The sequence below is a fragment of the Ranitomeya variabilis genome, chromosome 3, assembly GCF_051348905.1.
Source record: "Ranitomeya variabilis isolate aRanVar5 chromosome 3, aRanVar5.hap1, whole genome shotgun sequence".
Taxonomy (NCBI): Eukaryota; Metazoa; Chordata; class Amphibia; order Anura; family Dendrobatidae; genus Ranitomeya; species Ranitomeya variabilis.
The window spans coordinates 490236961-490260486 of record NC_135234.1 but is presented as its reverse complement, the minus strand read 5'-3'; the positions used below and the strand labels follow the sequence as shown (position 1 = coordinate 490260486).

At 51.1% G+C, this 23526-nt stretch overlaps 1 protein-coding gene across 1 annotated transcript in view; it reads right to left on the bottom strand.

Moving 5' to 3' along the window:
* LOC143817720 (uncharacterized) overlaps positions 1-23526 on the bottom strand; it is an 800811-nt gene that overhangs the window by 11011 nt on the left and 766274 nt on the right. The window contains exon 3 of the mRNA XM_077299209.1: positions 21136-22762. Coding sequence (XP_077155324.1) covers positions 21136-22648 — 1513 coding nt within the window. The 5' untranslated portion in view covers positions 22649-22762. The remainder of the gene's footprint in view (positions 1-21135; positions 22763-23526) is intronic.

Here is a 23526-nt window from a genome sequence, read left to right as displayed (position 1 = left end):
AGGAGGTACCCATGCCTGAAAGCACTACCAAGGACCACCTGACATTGGTGGAACTCGGATACCCAGAGGGAGGCACCTAAGCCAAAGGCTCTGCCCAGAACCAGCTGACGGTACTGGAACCAGGATGGGGAGCAGAAGGTACAAGAGCAAAAGACACTGCCGAGAACCAGCTGACGGTGCTGGAACCTGGATGGGTAGCCGAAGGTCCAAGAGCCAATGGAACTACCGAAGACCAGCTGACGTTACTGGAACCCGGTTACTAAGCAGGAGGTACCCGTGCCTGAAAGCACTACCAAGGACCACCTGACGTTGGTGGAACTCGGATACCCAGAGGGAGGCACCTAAGCCAAAGGCTCTGCCCGGAACCAGCTGACGGTACTGGAACCAGGATGGGGAGCAGAAGGTACAAGAGCAAGTGTCTGCGTGGCTTTTGCAGGACACGATGCCGGCTGCACAGCAGGGGAACAGCTGGCGGTGCTGAACCCCACTGACACATTGGCTGGTGTTTTTCTCTGTGCAGCTAGCAGTACCGGGCCCCAACTGGCGGTGTTAGAGCCCGGGGTTAGCAGGAGGAGGAGATGGAGCAGAGTGTAGGCCGAAGCCTGCACTGGCGGCAGCTTTGGGTCTGTTGTGCCTGCGTGGCAGTTGCAGGACACGTTGCCGGCTGCACAGCAGGGGAACAGCTGGCGGTGCTGAACCCCACTGACACATTGGCTGGTGTTTGGCTCTGTGCAGCTAGCAGTACCGGGCCCCAACTGGCGGTGTTGGAGCCCGGGCTCTGCAGGGGGAGCAGAGTGTAGGCCGAAGCCTACTTGAACCAATTTCAAAGGTAACCTTTAACCCCCCCCTCAGGGGTTACAAAGTAGAAGAGCCACAGCTTATGCAGCAGTAGTGCTGCACAAGTCAAAGGTTGCTCTTTTAATTTTGCTCCTTGCACACGCTGAATGAAACACGTATAACATTTAGCCCTTTATACAGTCAAACTGTGTTGGAGGCGCGAGTTCCCTTTGTAATGAGACGCAGCACAGATGTCAAGAATCCCACCTTGGTGCTGGGTGCAGCCTCCTGAGCGTTGTTATTTGCTGTACAGGAGTCTGCGCTGTCGTGTTATCCCCTGGCCTAGCGCTGTTAGCGCTGCCCATCTTCTGACCTCATTTAATGTCGGCCGCTGCGGTTCGCGATGACCATGAATCCCAGCCCCGCGGTGTCTTAACATTGTTAAAACACTGCGGGGCTGGGATTCATGGCCTGGCGCAGCACATATGTTCGCCTCTCGCACTCGGGTCCTTACACCCGCTGCAGACTGTGCGGCGTCAGCTGATCCCTTATCGCATGCCATGGCCATGAAGCCGCACAGTCTGAAGAAGGCGGAAGGAGATGAGGGACAGGCGAACTGATGCACTGCTCATGCCCATCAATCACACCCTCGCAGTCCCAAGAAATAAGACGCCGAGGGGCGTTGTGTGGGTCAGGGCGGCCGCAGAGGCGCAGGCAGCCAAACAATGATGCCAGAAGACGGGCAGCGCTACCAAGGGGGTTGCAGCGTGTCATTACAAAGGAAAGTCACACCCCCGGGACGGTTAAATGGTCACACAGAGGACATATTTCAGACGTGTTTTCAGTTCCACATGTGCGAGGAGAATACGTTTATGAGCCACCTTGCACACATGCAGCATTACCGCTGTACAAGGTGGCCTTAAAAACGTACAAACGCCTGGGGGAGGGGGGACAGGTTCCCTTCAATTTCAGTTCTTGTGTCTGCGTGGCTTTTGCAGGACACGATGCCGGCTGCACAGCAGGGGAACAGCTGGCGGTGCTGAACCCCACTGACACATTGGCTGGTGTTTTTCTCTGTGCAGCTAGCAGTACCGGGCCCCAACTGGCGGTGTTAGAGCCCGGGGTCAGCAGGAGGAGGAGAGGGAGCAGAGTGTAGGCCGAAGCCTGCACTGGCGGCAGCTTTGGGTCTGTTGTGCCTGCGTGGCTGTTGCAGGACACGTTGCCGGCTGCACAGCAGGGGAACAGCTGGCGGTGCTGAACCCCACTGACACATTGGCTGGTGTTTGGCTCTGTGCAGCTAGCAGTACCTAGCCCCAACTGGCGGTGTTGGAGCCCGGGCTCTGCAGGGGGAGCAGAGTGTAGGCCGAAGCCTACTTGAACCAATTTCAAAGGTAACCTTTAACCCCCCCTCAGGGGTTACAAAGTAGAAGAGCCACAGCTTATGCAGCAGTAGTGCTGCACAAGTCAAAGGTTGCTCTTTTAATTTTGCTCCTTGCACACGCTGAATGAAACACGTATAACATTTAGCCCTTTATACAGTCAAACTGTGTTGGAGGCGCGAGTTCCCTTTGTAATGAGACGCAGCACAGATGTCAAGAATCCCACCTTGGTGCTGGGTGCAGCCTCCTGAGCGTTGTTATTTGCTGTACAGGAGTCTGCGCTGTCGTGTTATCCCCTGGCCTAGCGCTGTTAGCGCTGCCCATCTTCTGACCTCGTTTAATGTCGGCCGCTGCGGTTCGCGATGACCATGAATCCCAGCCCCGCGGTGTCTTAACATTGCTAAAACACTGCGGGGCTGGGATTCATGGCCTGGCGCCAGCACATATGTTCGCCTCTCGCACTCGGGTCCTTACACCCGCTGCAGACTGTGCGGCGTCAGCTGATCCCTTATCGCATGCCACGGCCATGAAGCCGCACAGTCTGAAGAAGGCAGAAGGAGATGAGGGACAGGCGAACTGATGCACTGCTCATGCCCATCAATCACACCCTCGCAGTCCCAAGAAATAAGACGCCGAGGGGCGTTGTGTGGGTCAGGGCGGCCGCAGAGGCGCAGGCAGCCAAACAATGATGCCAGAAGACGGGCAGCGCTACCAAGGGGGTTGCAGCGTGTCATTACAAAGGAAAGTCACACCCCCGGGACGGTTAAATGGTCACACAGAGGACACATTTCAGACGTGTTTTCAGTTCCACATGTGCGAGGAGAATAAGTTTATGAGCCACCTTGCACACATGCAGCATTACCTGTTATGGTTCTCAATGGCAAGAGAACATAGCCCAGCAAACATAAGAACTAGCTCTTGGAAGGATGGAAACTAAACTGACCATGAACTAAACCTGCCACACAACTAACAGTAGCCGGGTAGCGTAGCCTGCGTTTTATCCCTAGACGCCCAGCGCCGGCCGGAGGACTAACTAATCCTGGCAGAGGAAAATATAGTCCTGGCTCACCTCTAGAGAAATTTCCCCGAAAGGCAGACAGAGGCCCCCACAAATATTGGCGGTGATTTTAGATGAAATGACAAACGTAGTATGAAAAATAGGTTTATCAAAATTGAGGTCCGCTTACTAGATAGCAGGAAGACAGAAAGGGCACTTTCATGGTCAGCTGAAAACCCTATCAAAACACCATCCTGAAATTACTTTAAGACTCTAGTATTAACTCATAACATCAGAGTGGCAATTTCAGATCACAAGAGCTTTCCAGACACAGAAACGAAACTACAGCTGTGAACTGGAACAAAATGCAAAAACAAACAAGGACTAAAGTCCAACTTAGCTGGGAGTTGTCTAGCAGCAGGAACATGCACAGAAAGGCTTCTGATTACAATGTTGACCGGCATGGAAGTGACAGAGGAGCAAGGCTAAATAGCGACTCCCACATCCTGATGGAAACAGGTGAACAGAGAGGATGATGCACACCAGTTCAATTCCACCAGTGGCCACCGGGGGAGCCCAAAATCCAATTTCACAACAGTACCCCCCCCTCAAGGAGGGGGCACCGAACCCTCACCAGAACCACCAGGGCGATCAGGATGAGCCCTATGAAAGGCACGGACCAAATCGGAGGCATGAACATCAGAGGCAGTCACCCAAGAATTATCCTCCTGACCGTATCCCTTCCATTTGACCAGATACTGGAGTTTCCGTCTGGAAACACGGGAGTCCAAGATTTTTTCCACAACGTACTCCAACTCGCCCTCAACCAACACCGGAGCAGGAGGCTCAACGGAAGGCACAACCGGTACCTCATACCTGCGCAATAATGACCGATGAAAAACATTATGAATAGAAAAAGATGCAGGGAGGTCCAAACGGAAGGACACAGGGTTAAGAATCTCCAATATCTTGTACGGGCCGATGAACCGAGGCTTAAACTTGGGAGAAGAAACCCTCATAGGGACAAAACGAGAAGACAACCACACCAAGTCCCCAACACAAAGCCGAGGACCAACCCGACGCCGGCGGTTGGCAAAAAGCTGAGTATTCTCCTGGGACAACTTCAAATTGTCCACTACCTGCCCCCAAATCTGATGCAACCTCTCCACCACAGCATCCACTCCAGGACAATCCGAAGATTCCACCTGACCAGAAGAAAATCGAGGATGAAACCCTGAATTACAGAAAAAGGGAGACACCAAGGTGGCAGAGCTGGCCCGATTATTGAGGGCAAACTCCGCTAAAGGCAAAAAAGCAACCCAATCATCCTGATCTGCAGACACAAAACACCTCAAATATGTCTCCAAGGTCTGATTCGTCCGCTCGGTCTGGCCATTAGTCTGAGGATGGAAAGCAGACGAGAAAGACAAATCTATGCCCATCCTAGCACAGAATGCTCGCCAAAATCTAGACACGAATTGGGTACCTCTGTCAGAAACGATATTCTCCGGAATACCATGCAAACGGACCACATTTTGAAAAAACAGAGGAACCAACTCGGAAGAAGAAGGCAACTTAGGCAGGGGAACCAAATGGACCATCTTAGAGAAACGATCACACACCACCCAGATGACAGACATCTTCTGAGAAACAGGAAGATCCGAAATAAAATCCATCGAGATGTGCGTCCAGGGCCTCTTCGGGATAGGCAAGGGCAACAACAATCCACTAGCCCGAGAACAACAAGGCTTGGCCCGAGCACAAACGTCACAAGACTGCACGAAGCCTCGCACATCTCGAGACAGGGAAGGCCACCAGAAGGACCTTGCCACCAAATCCCTGGTACCAAAGATTCCAGGATGACCTGCCAACGCAGAAGAATGAACCTCAGAAATGACTTTACTGGTCCAATCATCAGGAACAAACAGTCTACCAGGTGGGCAACGATCAGGTCTATCCGCCTGAAACTCCTGCAAGGCCCGCCGCAGGTCTGGAGAAACAGCAGACAATATCACTCCATCCTTAAGGATACCTGTAGGTTCAGAATTACCAGGGGAGTCAGGCTCAAAACTCCTAGAAAGGGCATCCGCCTTAACATTCTTAGAACCCGGCAGGTAGGACACCACAAAATTAAACCGAGAGAAAAACAACGACCAGCGCGCCTGTCTAGGATTCAGGCGTCTGGCGGACTCAAGATAAATTAGATTTTTGTGGTCAGTCAATACCACCACCTGATGTCTAGCCCCCTCAAGCCAATGACGCCACTCCTCAAAAGCCCACTTCATGGCCAAAAGCTCCCGATTCCCAACATCATAATTCCGCTCGGCGGGCGAAAATTTACGTGAGCAAAAAGCACAAGGTCTCATCACGGAGCAATCGGAACTTCTCTGCGACAAAACCGCCCCAGCTCCGATTTCAGAAGCGTCGACCTCAACCTGAAAAGGAAGAGCAACATCAGGCTGACGCAACACAGGGGCGGAAGAAAAGCGGCGCTTAAGCTCCCGAAAGGCCTCCACAGCAGCAGGGGACCAATCAGCAACATCAGCACCCTTCTTAGTCAAATCAGTCAATGGTTTAACAACATCAGAAAAACCAGCAATAAATCGACGATAAAAGTTAGCAAAGCCCAAAAATTTCTGAAGACTCTTAAGAGAAGAGGGTTGCGTCCAATCACAAATAGCCTGAACCTTGACAGGATCCATCTCGATGGAAGAGGGGGAAAAAATATTTCCCAAAAAGGAAATCTTTTGAACCCCAAAAACGCACTTAGAACCCTTCACACACAAGGAATTAGACCGCAAAACCTGAAAAACCCTCCTGACCTGCTGGACATGAGAGTCCCAGTCATCCGAAAAAATCAAAATATCATCCAGATACACAATCATAAATTTATCCAAATAATCACGGAAAATGTCATGCATAAAGGACTGAAAGACTAAAGGGGCATTTGAAAGACCAAAAGGCATCACCAAATACTCAAAGTGGCCCTCGGGCGTATTAAATGCGGTTTTCCACTCATCCCCCTGCTTAATTCGCACCAAATTATACGCCCCACGGAGATCTATCTTAGAGAACCACTTGGCCCCCTTTATGCGAGCAAACAAATCAGTCAGCAGTGGCAACGGATATTGATATTTAACCGTGATCTTATTCAAAAGCCGATAATCAATGCACGGCCTCAAAGAGCCATCTTTCTTAGCCACAAAGAAAAAACCGGCTCCTAAGGGAGATGACGAAGGACGAATATGTCCCTTTTCCAAGGACTCCTTTATATATTCTCGCATAGCAGCATGTTCAGGCACAGACAGATTAAATAAACGACCCTTAGGGTATTTACTACCCGGAATCAAATCTATGGCACAATCGCACTCCCGGTGCGGAGGTAATGAACCAAGCTTAGGTTCTTCAAAAACGTCACGATATTGAGTCAAGAATTCAGGAATCTCAGAGGGAATAGATGATGAAATGGAAACCACAGGTACGTCCCCATGCGTCCCCTTACATCCCCAGCTTAACACAGACATAGCTTTCCAGTCAAGGACTGGGTTATGAGATTGCAGCCATGGCAATCCAAGCACCAACACATCATGTAGGTTATACAGCACAAGAAAGCGAATAATCTCCTGGTGATCCGGATTAATTCGCATAGTTACTTGTGTCCAGTATTGTGGTTTATTGCTAGCCAATGGGATGGAGTCAATCCCCTTCAGGGGTATAGGAGTTTCAAGAGGCTCCAAATCATACCCACAGCGTTTGGCAAAGGACCAATCCATAAGACTCAAAGCGGCGCCAGAGTCGACATAGGCATCCGCGGTAATAGATGATAAAGAACAAATCAGGGTCACAGAAAGAATAAACTTAGACTGTAAAGTGCCAATTGAAACAGACTTATCAAGCTTCTTAGTACGCTTAGAGCATGCTGATATAACATGAGTTGAATCACCGCAATAGAAGCACAACCCATTTTTTCGTCTAAAATTCTGCCGTTCACTTCTGGACAGAATTCTATCACATTGCATATTCTCTGGCGTCTTCTCAGTAGACACCGCCAAATGGTGCACAGGTTTGCGCTCCCGCAGACGCCTATCGATCTGGATAGCCATTGTCATGGACTCATTCAGACCCGCAGGCACAGGGAACCCCACCATAACATCCTTAATGGCATCAGAGAGACCTTCTCTGAAATTCGCCGCCAGGGCGCACTCATTCCACTGAGTAAGCACAGCCCATTTACGGAATTTCTGGCAGTATATTTCAGCTTCGTCTTGCCCCTGAGATAGGGACATCAAGGCCTTTTCCGCCTGAAGTTCTAACTGAGGTTCCTCATAAAGCAACCCCAAGGCCAGAAAAAACGCATCCACATTGAGCAACGCAGGATCCCCTGGAGCCAATGCAAAAGCCCAATCCTGAGGGTCGCCCCGGAGCAAGGAAATCACAATCCTGACCTGCTGAGCAGGATCTCCAGCAGAGCGAGATTTCAGGGACAAAAACAACTTGCAATTATTTTTGAAATTTTGAAAGCAAGATCTATTCCCCGAGAAAAATTCAGGCAAAGGAATTCTAGGTTCAGATATAGGAACATGAAAAACAAAATCTTGTAAATTTTGAACTTTCGTGGTGAGATTATTCAAACCTGCAGCTAAACTCTGAATATACATTTTAAACAGGTGAACACAGAGCCATTCCAGGATTAGAAGGAGAGAGAGAGAGAAAGGCTGCAATATAGGCAGACTTGCAAGGGATTCAATTACAAGCACACTCAGAACTGAAGGGAAAAAAAAAAATATCTTCAGCAGACTTCTCTTTTCTCTCCTTTCTCTGTCAATTAATTTAACCCTTTTTTGGCCGGTCAAACTGTTATGGTTCTCAATGGCAAGAGAACATAGCCCAGCAAACATAAGAACTAGCTCTTGGAAGGATGGAAACTAAACTGACCATGAACTAAACCTGCCGCACAACTAACAGTAGCCGGGTAGCGTAGCCTGCGTTTTATCCCTAGACGCCCAGCGCTGGCCGGAGGACTAACTAATCCTGGAAGAGGAAAATATAGTCCTGGCTCACCTCTAGAGAAATTTCCCCGAAAGGCAGACAGAGGCCCCCACAAATATTGGCGGTGATTTTAGATGAAATGACAAACGTAGTATGAAAAATAGGTTTAGCAAAATTGAGGTCCGCTTACTAGATAGCAGGAAGACAGAAAGGGCACTTTCATGGTCAGCTGAAAACCCTATCAAAACACCATCCTGAAATTACTTTAAGACTCTAGTATTAACTCATAACATCAGAGTGGCAATTTCAGATCACAAGAGCTTTCCAGACACAGAAACGAAACTACAGCTGTGAACTGGAACAAAATGCAAAAACAAACAAGGACTAAAGTCCAACTTAGCTGGGAGTTGTCTAGCAGCAGGAACATGCACAGAAAGGCTTCTGATTACAATGTTGACCGGCATGGAAGTGACAGAGGAGCAAGGCTAAATAGCGACTCCCACATCCTGATGGAAACAGGTGAACAGAGAGGATGATGCACACCAGTTCAATTCCACCAGTGGCCACCGGGGGAGCCCAAAATCCAATTTCACAACAATTACCGCTGTACAAGGTGGCCTTAAAAACGTACAAACGCCTGGGGGAGGGGGGACAGGTTCCCTTCAATTTCAGTTCTTGTGTCTGCGTGGCTTTTGCAGGACACGATGCCGGCTGCACAGCAGGGGAACAGCTGGCGGTGCTGAACCCCACTGACACATTGGCTGGTGTTTTTCTCTGTGCAGCTAGCAGTACCGGGCCCCAACTGGCGGTGTTAGAGCCCGGGGTCAGCAGGAGGAGGAGAGGGAGCAGATTGTAGGCCGAAGCCTGCACTGGCGGCAGCTTTGGGTCTGTTGTGCCTGCGTGGCTGTTGCAGGACACGTTGCCGGCTGCACAGCAGGGGAACAGCTGGCGGTGCTGAACCCCACTGACACATTGGCTGGTGTTTGGCTCTGTGCAGCTAGCACATCTGGGCCCCAACTGGCGGTGTTATAGCCCAGGGTCAGCAGGAGGAGGAGAGGGAGCAGAGTGTAGGCCGAAGCCTGCACTGGAGCAAGTTGAAAGGGAAACTTTAACCCCCCCCAGGCGTTTGTAGCTGAAAGAGCCATTGTGTACAGCACTAATGCTGGAAAAGGTAAACTTAGCTCTTTTAATTATGGTCCTTGCACATGCTGAACCTAACACTTATAAAAAGTGCCCCCTCCTACCGTGATACCGTCCGGTAGGTGAAACTTTCCTTTGTGATGTGACGCAGCACAGCCGTCATTCTTACCCCCTTGGCGCCGTGCGCCGCCTCCTCAGCGTTGTTTGAATCAGTCCCGGAGCCTGCGCTGTTAGGTTAGCCCTTGGCCATGCACACATTTTGCGCTGCCCGTCTTCTGACATCATTTGGTGTCAGGCTGGCTGCGCCTGTGCGGCCGCGCTGGCAGAGAGCCCGCCTCGCACTGTCTTCTGATTAAATCCCACTGGGGGCCTGAGATCCATGGACATGCGCAGTGCATATCTGAACCTCCACCTCTCACTCATCTCCCTACGGCTTCTTCTGACTGTGCGGTGTCACGGCCGTGGCATGCTATTAGGGACCAGCTGACACCGCACAGTTTGAATAAGCCGTAGGGAGATGACTGAGAGGTGGAGGTTCAGATATGCACTGCGCATGTCCATGGATCTCAGGCCCCCAGTGGGATTTAATCAGAAGACAGTACGAGGCGGGCTCTCTGCCAGCGCGGCCGCACAGGCGCAGCCAGCCTGACACCAAATGATGTCAGAAGACGGGCAGCGCAAAATGTGTGCATGGCCAAGGGCTAACCTAACAGCGCAGGCTCCGGGACTGATTCAAACAACGCTGAGGAGGTGGCGCACGGCGCCAAGGGGGTAAGAATGACGGCTGTGCTGCGTCACATCACAAAGGAAAGTTCCACCAACCGGACAGTATCACGGTAGGAGGGGACACTTTTCATAAGTGTTAGGATCAGCATGTGCAAGGAGCACCACGAAAAGAGGCACTTTTTCCCTTTGCATCATTACTGCTGCACAAGGTGGCTCCTTCAGTAACAAACGCCTGGGGGGGGGGACAGGTTCCCTTAAATTTAACTTGTTGTGCCTGCGTGGCGGTCGCAGTACACGTTGCCGGCTGCACAGCAGGGGAACAGCTGGCGGTGCTGAACCCCACTAACACATTGGCGAGGTGTTTTGCTCTGTGCGGACAGCACTTCTGGACGGCAACTGGCGGTGTTGGAGCCCAGGGACAGGAGGGGGAGGTGGAGGAGGTAGGAGGGATTGCCACACACACAGCTGGGGAACAGCTGACGTTACTGAACCCCAATAACAGAGGAGGGACTGTTGGGACTGTGCGGACAGCACTTCTGGACGGCAACTTGCGGTGTTGGAGCCCAGGGACAGGTGGAGGAGGAGGAGGTAGGAGGAGGTAGGGGGGATTGCCACACACACAGCTGGGGAACAGCTGACGTTACTGAACCCCAATAACAGAGGAGGGACTGTTGACTGTGCGTACAGCACTTCTGGACGGCAACTGGCGGTGTTGGAGCCCAGGGACAGGTGGAGGAGGAGGAGGTAGGAGGAGGTAGGAGGGATTGCCACACACACAGCTGGGGAACAGCTGACGTTACTGAACCCCAATAACAGAGGAGGGACTGTTGGGACTGTGCGGACAGCACTTCTGGACGGCAACTGGCGGTGTTGGAGCCCAGGGACAGGTGGAGGAGGAGGAGGTAGGAGGAGGTAGGAGGGATTGCCACACACACAGCTGGGGAACAGCTGACGTTACTGAACCCCAATAACAGAGGAGGGACTGTTGGGACTGTGCGGACAGCACTTCTGGACGGCAACTGGCGGTGTTGGAGCCCAGGGACAGGTGGAGGAGGAGGAGGTAGGAGGAGGTAGGAGGGATTGCCACACACACAGCTGGGGAACAGCTGACGTTACTGAACCCCAATAACAGAGGAGGGACTGTTGACTGTGCGTACAGCACTTCTGGACGGCAACTGGCGGTGTTGGAGCCCAGGGACAGGTGGAGGAGGAGGAGGTGGAGGAGGTAGGAGGGATTGCCACACACACAGCTGGGGAACAGCTGACGTTACTGAACCCCAATAACAGAGGAGGGACTGTTGGGACTGTGCGGACAGCACTTCTGGACGGCAACTGGCGGTGTTGGAGCCCAGGGACAGGTGGAGGAGGAGGAGGTAGGAGGAGGTAGGAGGGATTGCCACACACACAGCTGGGGAACAGCTGACGTTACTGAACCCCAGTAACAGAGGAGGGACTGTTGACTGTGCGTACAGCACTTCTGGACGGCAACTGGCGGTGTTGGAGCCCAGGGACAGGTGGAGGAGGAGGAGGTAGGAGGAGGTAGGAGGGATTGCCACACACACAGCTGGGGAACAGCTGACGTTACTGAACCCCAATAACAGAGGAGGGACTGTTGGGACTGTGCGGACAGCACTTCTGGACGGCAACTGGCGGTGTTGGAGCCCAGGGACAGGTGGAGGAGGAGGAGGTAGGAGGAGGTAGGAGGGATTGCCACACACACAGCTGGGGAACAGCTGACGTTACTGAACCCCAATAACAGAGGAGGAACTGTTGGGACTGTGCGGACAGCACTTCTGGACGGCAACTGGCGGTGTTGGAGCCCAGGGACAGGTGGAGGAGGAGGAGGTAGGAGGAGGTAGGAGGGATTGCCACACACACAGCTGGGGAACAGCTGACGTTACTGAACCCCAATAACAGAGGAGGGACTGTTGACTGTGCGTACAGAACTTCTGGACGGCAACTGGCGGTGTTGGAGCCCAGGGACAGGTGGAGGAGGAGGAGGTGGAGGAGGTAGGAGGGATTGCCACACACACAGCTGGGGAACAGCTGACGTTACTGAACCCCAATAACAGAGGAGGGACTGTTGGGACTGTGCGGACAGCACTTCTGGACGGCAACTGGCGGTGTTGGAGCCCAGGGACAGGTGGAGGAGGAGGAGGTAGGAGGAGGTAGGAGGGATTGCCACACACACAGCTGGGGAACAGCTGACGTTACTGAACCCCAATAACAGAGGAGGGACTGTTGACTGTGCGTACAGCACTTCTGGACGGCAACTGGCGGTGTTGGAGCCCAGGGACAGGAGGGGGAGGTGGAGGAGGTAGGAGGGATTGCCACACACACAGCTGGGGAACAGCTGACGTTACTGAACCCCAATAACAGAGGAGGGACTGTTGGGACTGTGCGGACAGCACTTCTGGACGGCAACTGGCGGTGTTGGAGCCCAGGGACAGGTGGAGGAGGAGGAGGTAGGAGGAGGTAGGAGGGATTGCCACACACACAGCTGGGGAACAGCTGACGTTACTGAACCCCAATAACAGAGGAGGGACTGTTGGGACTGTGCGGACAGCACTTCTGGAAGGCAACTGGCGGTGTTGGAGCCCAGGGACAGGTGGAGGAGGAGGAGTGTCATGGTTCTCAACACACAGAGAACATAGTTGAGCATACAAAAAGGACTAGCTCTTGGAAGATGGGAACTCGAGCTGACCGTGAGCTAAACCTATCACAACAACTGAAAGTGGCCGGGTAGCGTGCCTACGTTTTATCCCTAGACGCCCAGCGCCAGCCGGAGAACTGACTGACCCTAGCAGAGGAAAATACAGACCTGGCTCACCTCTAGAGAAATTTTCCCCAAAAGTCGGACAGTAGCCCCCACAAATATTGTCGGTGATATTAGAGGAAATTGACATACGAAGTATGAAAATAGGTTTAGCAAAATTGAGGTCCGCTTACCAAATAGAAGGAAGACAGAAAAGGGGACTTCACGGCCAGCTGAAAACCCTATTCAAAATTCCATCCTGAAATTACTTTAGAACTCTAATATCAACTCATGACACCAGAGTAGCAATTTCAGTTCACAAGAGCTTCCAGTCTCAGAAATATTCAAACACAGAGAACTGGAACAAAAATGCAACAAACTTAGGACAAAAATCCAACTTAGCTGAAAGTAGTCTAGGAGCAGGAACATGCAACAGAAATGCTTCTGGTAACATTGTTGGCCGGCATAGAAATGACTGAGGAGCAAGGCTAAATAGAAACTCCCACATCCTGATGGAAACAGGTGAACAGAGGAGATGACAAACCCACGTTCAGTACCACCAGTGACCACCGGGGGAGCCCAGAAACCAAATTCACAACAGTACCCCCCCCTCAAGGAGGGGGCACCGAACCCTCACCAGAACCACCAGGGCGATCAGGATGAGCCCTATGAAAGGCACGGACCAAATCGGAGGCATGAACATCAGAGGCTGTCACCCAAGAATTATCCTCCTGACCGTAGCCCTTCCACTTGACCAAATACTGAAGTCTCCGTCTGGAAACACGGGAGTCCAAGATCTTCTCCACAACGTACTCCAACTCACCCTCAACCAACACCGGAGCAGGAGGCTCAACGGAAGGCACAACAGGTACCTCATACCTGCGCAACAATGACCGATGGAAGACATTATGAATAGAAAAAGATGCAGGGAGGTCCAAACGAAAGGACACAGGGTTAAGAATCTCCAATATCTTGTACGGGCCGATGAACCGAGGCTTAAACTTAGGAGAAGAAACCTTCATAGGGACAAACCGAGAAGATAACCACACCAAATCCCCAACACAAAGACGAGGACCAACACGACGACGGCGGTTGGCAAAATGCAGAGTCTTCTCCTGGGACAACTTCAAATTGTCCACCACCTGCCCCCAAATCTGATGCAACCTCTCCACCACAGCATCCACTCCAGGACAATCCGAAGGCTCCACCTGACCGGAAGATAAACGAGGATGAAACCCCGAATTACAGAAGAAAGGAGAAACCAAAGTGGCAGAACTAGCCCGATTATTGAGGGCAAACTCCGCCAAGGGCAAGAAGGCAACCCAATCATCCTGATCCGCAGAGACAAAACACCTCAAATAAGTCTCCAAGGTCTGATTAGTTCGCTCGGTCTGGCCATTAGTCTGAGGATGGAAAGCAGACGAAAAAGACAAATCAATGCCCATCCTAGCACAGAACGCTCGCCAAAATCTAGACACGAATTGGGTCCCCCTGTCAGAAACGATATTCTCCGGAATACCATGCAAGCGAACCACATTTTGAAAAAACAGAGGAACCAACTCAGATGAGAAAGGCAACTTAGGCAAGGGAACCAAATGGACCATCTTAGAGAAACGGTCACACACCACCCAGATGACAGACATCTTCTGAGAAACAGGGAGATCAGAAATAAAATCCATCGAGATGTGAGTCCAAGGCCTCTTCGGAATAGGCAAGGGCAACAACAATCCACTAGCCCGAGAACAACAAGGCTTGGCCCGAGCACAAACATCACAAGACTGCACAAAACCTCGCACATCTCGTGACAGGGAAGGCCACCAGAAGGACCTAGCCACCAACTCCCTGGTACCAAAGATTCCAGGATGCCCTGCCAACGCAGAAGAATGGACCTCCGAGATGACTCTACTGGTCTAATCATCAGGAACAAACATTCTACCAGGCGGGCAACGATCAGGTCTATCCGCCTGAAACTCCTGCAAGGCCCGTCGCAGGTCTGGGGAAACAGCAGATAAAATCACTCCCTCCTTAAGGATATCCGTAGGTTCAGAATTACCAGGAGAATCAGGCTCAAAACTCCTAGAAAGGGCATCCGCCTTCACATTTTTAGAACCTGGTAGGTATGAAACCACAAAATTAAACCGAGAGAAAAATAACGACCAGCGCGCCTGTCTAGGATTCAGGCGCCTGGCAGACTCAAGATAAATCAAATTCTTGTGGTCGGTCAATACCACCACCTGATGTCTAGCCCCCTCAAGCCAATGACGCCATTCCTCAAAAGCCCACTTCATAGCTAAGAGTTCACGATTACCAATATCATAATTTCGCTCCGCGGGCGAAAATTTACAAGAAAAGAACGCGCAAGGTCTCATCACGGAGCAGTCGGAACTTTTCTGCGACAAAACCGCCCCAGCTCCAATTTCTGAAGCGTCGACCTCAACCTGAAAAGGAAGAGTAACATCAGGCTGACGCAATACAGGGGCGGAAGAAAAGCGGCGCTTAAGCTCCCGAAAGGCCTCCACAGCAGCAGGGGACCAATCCGCAACATCAGCACCCTTCTTAGTCAAATCAGTCAGTGGTTTAGCAACATCAGAAAACCCAGTTATAAATCGACGGTAGAAATTAGCAAAGCCCAAGAATTTCTGAAGGCTCTTAAGAGAAGAGGGTTGCGTCCAATCGCAAATAGCCTGAACCTTGACAGGATCCATCTCAATGGAAGAGGGGGAAAAAATATACCCCAAAAAAGAAATCTTTTGAACCCCAAAAATGCACTTAGAACCCTTTACACACAAGGAATTAGAGCGCAAAACCTGAAAAACCTTCCTGACCTGCTGGACATGAGAGTCCCAGTCATCCGAAAAAATCAAAATATCATCCAAATACACAATCATAAATTTATCCAAATATTCACGGAAAATGTCATGCATAAAGGACTGAAAGACTGAAGGGGCCTTTGAAAGACCAAAAGGCATTACTAAATACTCAAAATGACCCTCAGGCGTATTAAATGCGGTTTTCCACTCGTCCCCCTGCTTAATTCGCACTAAATTATACGCCCCACGAAGATCAATCTTAGAGAACCACTTGGCCCCCTTTATGCGAGCAAACAAATCAGTAAGCAATGGCAAAGGGTACTGATATTTAATCGTGATTTTATTCAAAAGCCGATAATCAATACACGGCCTCAAAGAGCCATCCTTTTTAGATACAAAGAAAAAGCCGGCTCCTAAAGGAGATGACGAAGGACGAATATGTCCCTTTTCCAAGGACTCCTTAATATATTCACGCATAGCAGCATGTTCAGGCACAGACAGATTAAATAAACGACCTTTTGGAAACTTACTGCCCGGAATCAGATCTATTGTACAATCGCAATCTCTGTGCGGAGGCAGTGAACCAAGTTTAGGTTCCTCATAAAGCAACCCCAAAGCTAGAAAAAATGCATCCACATTGAGCAACGCAGGATCCCCTGGTGCCAAAGCAAATGCCCAATCCTGAGGGTCGCCCCGGAGTAAGGAAATTACAATCCTGACCTGCTGTGCAGGATCTCCAGCGGAGCGAGATCTCAGAGACAAAAACAATTTACAATTATGTTTGAAATTCTGAAAGCGAGATCTATCCCCGGAGAAAAATTCAGGTAAAGGGATTCTAGGTTCAGATATTGGAGCATGAATAACAAAATCCTGTAAACTTTGAACCTTATTAGCGAGATTACTCAAACCAGTAGCTAAACTCTGAGGATCCATTTTAATCAGGTGAGATCAGAGCCATTCAAGGATTAGAAGGAGAGAGAGACGAAGGCTGCAGTATAAGCAGAGAAGCAAACTCAGGGAAAAAAAAAAAATTCTCTGCAGACTTCTAATTCTCTCCTTTCTTCACCAATTATTTTAACCCTTGGCCGGCCAAACTGTCATGGTTCTCAACACACAGAGAACATAGTTGAGCATACAAAAAGGACTAGCTCTTGGAAGATGGGAACTCGAGCTGACCGTGAGCTAAACCTATCACAACAACTGAAAGTGGCCAGGTAGCGTGCCTACGTTTTATCCCTAGACGCCCAGCGCCAGCCGGAGAACTGACTGACCCTAGCAGAGGAAAATACAGACCTGGCTCACCTCTAGAGAAATTTTCCCCAAAAGGCGGACAGTAGCCCCCACAAATATTGGCGGTGATATTAGAGGAAATTGACATACGAAGTATGAAAATAGGTTTAGCAAAATTGAGGTCCGCTTACTAGATAGAAGGAAGACAGAAAAGGGGACTTCACGGCCAGCTGAAAACCCTATTCAAAATTCCATCCTGAAATTACTTTAGAACTCTAATATCAACTCATGACACCAGAGTGGCAATTTCAGTTCACAAGAGCTTCCAGTCTCAGAAATATTCAAACACAGAGAACTGGAACAAAAATGCAAACAAACTTAGGACAAAAATCCAACTTAGCTGAAAGTAGTCTAGGAGCAGGAACATGCAACAGAAATGCTTCTGGTAACATTGTTGGCCGGCATAGAAATGACTGAGGAGCAAGGCTAAATAGAAACTCCCACATCCTGATGGAAACAGGTGAACAGAGGAGATGACAAACCCACGTTCAGTACCACCAGTGACCACCGGGGGAGCCCAGAAACCAAATTCACAACAGAGGAGTTAGGAGGAGGTAGGAGGGATTGCCACACACACAGCTGGGGAACAGCTGACGTTACTGAACCCCAATAACAGAGGAGGGACTGTTGACTGTGCGTACAGCACTTCTGGACGGCAACTGGCGGTGTTGGAGCCCAGGGACAGGTGGAGGAGGAGGAGGTGGAGGAGGTAGGAGGGATTGCCACACACACAGCTGGGGAACAGCTGACGTTACTGAACCCCAATAACAGAGGAGGGACTGTTGGGACTGTGCGGACAGCACTTCTGGACGGCAACTGGCGGTGTTGGAGCCCAGGGACAGGTGGAGGAGGAGGAGGTAGGAGGAGGTAGGAGGGATTGCCACACACACAGCTGGGGAACAGCTGACGTTACTGAACCCCAATAACAGAGGAGGGACTGTTGACTGTGCGTACAGCACTTCTGGACGGCAACTGGCGGTGTTGGAGCCCAGGGACAGGTGGAGGAGGAGGAGGTGGAGGAGGTAGGAGGGATTGCCACACACACAGCTGGGGAACAGCTGACGTTACTGAACCCCAATAACAGAGGAGGGACTGTTGGGACTGTGCGGACAGCACTTCTGGACGGCAACTGGTGGTGTTGGAGCCCAGGGACAGGTGGAAAAGCAGAGGAACACAATGTAGGCCGAAGCCTGAGAAAGTCGAATGGGAACCTTTAACCCCCCCCAAGGCGTTTGTAGCTGAAAGAGCCAGCTTGTGCAGCACAAAAGATGCAAAAGGAAAAGGTGGCTCTTTTCATCACGCTCCTTACAAACACAGAACTAAACACTTATAAAATGTGTCCCCTGAAACCGTGAAACCGTCCCGGAGGTGGGACTTTCCTTCGTAATATGACGCAGCACAGCCGTCATTCCTACCCCCCCGGCGCCGTGCCCCGGCTCCTCAGCGTTGTTTGATTCCGTCCCGGAGCCTGCGCTGTTAAGTTATCCCTTGGCCAGGCACACTTAGCGCTGCCCATCTTCTGACATCATTTGGTGTCAGGCTGGCTGCGCCTGTGCGGCCGCGCTGGACGAGAGCCCGCCTCGCAGTGTCTTCTGATTTTATCCCACTGGGGGCCTGGGATCCATGGCCATGCGCAGTGCATATCCTCGCCTCTCACTCCCCTCCCTACGGCTTCTTAAGACTGTGCGGTGTCACGACCGTGGCATGCTATTAGGGACCAGCTGACACCGAACAGTCTGAAGAAGCCATAGGGAGATGAGTGAGAGGTGGAGGTTCAGATATGCAATGCGCATGTCCATGGATCCCAGGCCCCCAGTGGGATTAAATCAGAAGACACTGCGAGGCGGGCTCTCGGCCAGCGTGGCCGCACAGGCGCAGCCATCCTGACACCAAATGATGCCAGAAGACGGGCAGCGCTAAGTGTGCCTGGCCACGGGATAACATAACAGCGCAGGCTCCGGGACGGAATCAAACAACGCTGAGGAGCCGGGGCGCAGCGCCGGGGGGGTAGGAATGACGGCTGTGCTGCGTCATATTACGAAGAAAAGTCCCACCTCCGGGACGGTTTTACGGTATCAGTGGACACATTTTATAAGTGTTAAGTTCTGCGTGTGCAAGGAGCTAAACCAAAATAGCTACCTTTTCCTTGTGCAGCATTACTGCTGCACAAGGTGGCTCTTTCAGTAACAAACGCCTTGGGGGGGGGGACAGATTCCCTTACATTTCAGTTATTGTGTCAGCGTGGCGGTCGCATGACACATTGCCGGCTACACAGCTGGGGATCAGCTGACGTTACTGAAACCCAATAACACTGGGTCGTATGTTTTGACTGTGCAGACGGCACTTCTGAGCCTCAACTGGCGGTGTTGGAGCCCAGGAATTTAAGTTCAGGTGGTAGAAAGATGAACACAACAGGAGACCTGGATAACGTATACAGTGACCTAATTATTTAATCAGGAGGAGGAGTGGCAAATTTCTGCGAGATCCAGGCCTTGTTCATTTTCAGGAAAGTAAGCCGGTCAACGTTATCGGAGGATAGTCGCATGCGACGGTCAGTTAGTACACCACCTGCAGCACTAAAGACACGTTCCGATAATACACTGGCCGCAGGGCAAGACAGCACCTCCAATGCATACTGGCTTAGCTCTGGCCATGTATCCAGCTTTGAGACCCAAAACTTGAAAGGGGAAGAGCCGTCTGGGAGTACAGCAAGAGGGCAAGACATGTAGTCTGTCACCATCTGACGGAACCGTTGCCTCCTGCTGACTGGAGCCATCTGTGATGGTGTAGACTTTTGTGGGGGGCACAGAAAACTGTGCCACAGTTGGGCCCTACTGGTCTTGCCTTGGGCAGAGGCACTGCTTCTGCTCCCTCTTTGTGCAGAGCCTCCACCACTGCCTGGATGCACTGAGCTGCTTTGGAATGCACTAGCAGCACTTCTCTCAGTTGGAATGGAGAAGATGATGGAATTGACCAGTGTGTCTTGGTACTCCCGCATTTTTCGCTCCCGGTTCAACGGTGTGATGAGGCTTTCTACGTTGTCCCGGTAGCGAGGATCGAGGAGGGTGAACACCCAATAATCAGACATGTTGAGAATGTGGGCGATGCGGCGGTCGTTTCTCAGGCACTGCAGCATGTAATCCACCATGTGCTGCAGACTGCCAACTGCCCAAGAAACGCTGTCCCCTGCTGGAGGCGTGGTCTCTGCCCGCTCGTCATCACCCCACCCTCGCTGTACACACTGAGTACTGGACAATTCGGTAACTCCCTCCTCTGGACGGATGTCTTCCTCCTCCATTGACTCCTCCTCATCCTCCTCACAAACTGTCCCCTGCCTACGCGTTTGTGAGGAACCACGTGGCGCTGACTGTCCAGAAGATGATGGAAATGGTGAATCCTCATCCTCCACCTCTTCCACAACATCATCCCTTAGCGCTTGCAGTGATTTTTCAAGCAGGCAGATAAGGGGGACAGTCATGCTGACTAGTGCATCATCTGCACTCGCCATCCGCGTGGAATAATCAAAGGGACGCAAAACCTGGCAGACGTCATTCATAGTGGCCCACTCTGTGGTTGTGAAGTCTGTACGGCGCTGACTGCGACTTCTTTGCGCCTGAAGCAGCTGGTACTCCATTACAGCTTGCTGCTGCTCACACAACCGCTCCAACATATGTAACGTGGAATTCCACCTGGTAGGTAGGTCACATATGATGCGATGTTCCGGCAGGCGGTGTCGGCGCTGCAGAGCCGCAATGCGCGCTTTTGCCGTGCTGGAACGCCGCAAGTGAGCACACTCTAGGCGGACCTTGTGCAGCAGTGCATCAAGATCCGGATAGTCCCTCAAAAAGCTCTGCACGACCAAATTGAGCACATGTGCCAGACATGGGATGTGAGTGAGGTTGCCGAGGCCCAGAGCTGCCACCAGATTTCGGCCATTATCACACACTACCATGCCTGGCTGGAGATTCGCTGGCACAAACCACACATCGCTCTCCTGCTTGATGGCATTCCAGAGCTCCTGCGCTGTGTGGCTACGATTCCCCAAAAAAATTAATTTCAACACGGCCTGTTGACGTTTGGCCACGGCTGTGCTCATGTCGGTCGTAACAGGTACACGTTCATCACGGGTCCATGTGGAGGTGGACTGTGACGGCTCCTGCAGCGATGATTCTGAGGAACTGGTGTAAGAGGAGGAGTCAATGCGTACAGAATGGATTCCTGCAATCCTTGGAGTGGGCAGGACATGTCCTGCGCCACTCGCACGGTCTGTACCCGGCTCAACGACATTAACCCAATGGGCAGTGAGGGAAAGGTATCGCCCCTGTCCATGTTGACTGGTCCACGCATCGGTGGTGAGGTGGACCTTGCTACTGACGGCGTTCAGTAGCGCGTGTTTTATGTGTCCCTCCACATGCTTGTGCAGGGCAGGGACGGCTTGCCTGCTGAAGTAAAAGCGGCTGGGCACATTGTACTGTGGGACTGCCAATGACATCAAGTCACGGAAGCTGTCAGTCTCCACCAGCCTGAATGACAGCATTTCCAGTGAAAGAAGTTTGGCAATGCCTGCAGTCAGAGCCTGTGCTCGTGGGTGGTTTGACGAGAAAGGCCGCCTTTTCTCCCATGCCTGTACTACCGATGGCTGTAGAGTGGGCTGGGAGTGTGTGGATGACTGGGAAAGTGGTGCTGCGGGTGGAATTACAGCGGGTCTCTGGACAACAGGGCCAGAGGTTCTTCCACGGCGATCCTGGGAGGAAGCCGAACCAGCTGCGTGTGAGCTAGAGGAAGAGGCAACACGAGCTGAAGAGGTGGTAGCTGCCGCTGTTGGTTGGCCTAGCTCTTCAGTGTGTTTTTCTAACTCCGCCGGGTGCCTGTTGCTCACATGTTTCCACATGTTGGAGGTATTGAGGTTGCTGACATTTTTCCCTCTTTTGACTTTTTGATGACACACCTTGCATCTGACATAGCAAATGTCATCTGCAACTGTGTCAAAAAAGGACCAGGCACTGCAAGTCTTGGGAGCGCCCTTTTTGGCTTTTGGAAGAGACATGCTCCTAACGGGTGCCAAAGCGGAGGCTGCAGGATCCGCAGTCTTCCCCCTCCCTCTCCCTCTTTGGGCCGTACGGGGAATCTCTTCCTCAGAGCTGCTCCCACCACCTTCCTGTCCCTCACGCCAAGATGGGTCAAGGACCTCATCATCTACACTACCCTCTGCCCCCAACTGCTCCTCCTGGGTAGTCTCAGCAGCAGAGCACGCACCAGTAAGTGGCACCTGAGTGTCATCATCAGCTGATGCGGCCTGCGATGTGGTGACCGGAGCCACTGGCCCACCCGCCTCTTCAGAGGAAGAGAGAAAAAGCTGTTGGGCATCACTGCACCCTGCCTCTTCTTCCATTTCTCCAATGCTGCTTGGCTGGCCCCCTGTTTCCAAGCCAAGAGATTCAGAGAACAGAAGTAGAGACGGCTCCTGTCCTGGGCTCTCTGTCTGCCTGGGCAATTTGGCAGGTGGTGAAGAGACAGATGGCTGCTCTCCAGTGCTCTGTGTCTGAGAGGATGTGGCACTAATTGAAGTTGATGCATTAGCTGCCATCCATCCGACAACGGCTTCAATTTGTTCTTCACGCAGCAGCGGTGTACGGCGCTCTGACACAAAGCTGCGCATGAACGACTGTTGCCTGGTGAATGTGGGTGCTGATGAGTCACCGGTGCCCGCAGCAGGCACAGAATCCCCACGTCCCCTCCCTGCTCCGCGCCCACGCCCACGTGCCTTACTCACTGCCTTCTTCATCTTGGTTGACTGATAAAGATAAGCAGAAAAGTACTAACGGCTTTGTGTGCTTATTCCTGAGCAACTCCTCCTAACAGGTATAAGAAACACTAATTTTCTAAAGTGTGGACTAGACTTTAACCCCTTAATGACAGCCAATACATCTTTTAACTGACCTGAGATATAAGAGAATAGCCTCCCCACACAGGTGACAATCCAGCAGCTGTCGGCTGTACACTATAGGTGACAACTTGCCGCATCAGCCATGATCAGTGTTTGCACCGTAAAAATCTGTTTAACCCCTTAGATGCTGCTGTCAATAAAGACTACATCATTATAAATGGTTAACAGAGTGTGGGGGCTTCCTCTTTAACCCAATTGGTGCTCTCGGATCATGATTGTGTAGTCCTGATGCTTGCCATGGCTATTCATAACCAAATAGCAGCCTTACAGTCTGACAGCTGTTGTACCTGTTCAGAAGTTAGAGATATTTAGGTGGTAAAAATACACATTTTCATTTCTGTTATGTCACTTTGCATTAATTCCTGAAAAGCACCTGAAGGATTAATAAACTACCTGACTGCAGTATTCAATATGTCAGGGGGTGCGGTTTTTTAAAATGGTATCACTATTGGGGGTTTCCAATATATGAGACCCCTAAAGTTACTTCAAACATGGATAGATCCCTAAAAGAATAAATTTTGTACATTTCCTTGAAAAAATTAAAAATCACTGCTACATTTTTAAACCTCCTAAAATACTAACAAAATAAAAGAGCATTTTACAAACTGCAGATGTAAAGCCGACATGTGGGAAATGTTATTTATTAATGTTTTTCTATGGTATGACTATCTGGATTAAAGGGATAATCACTCAAAGTTAAAAAATTGCTAATTTTT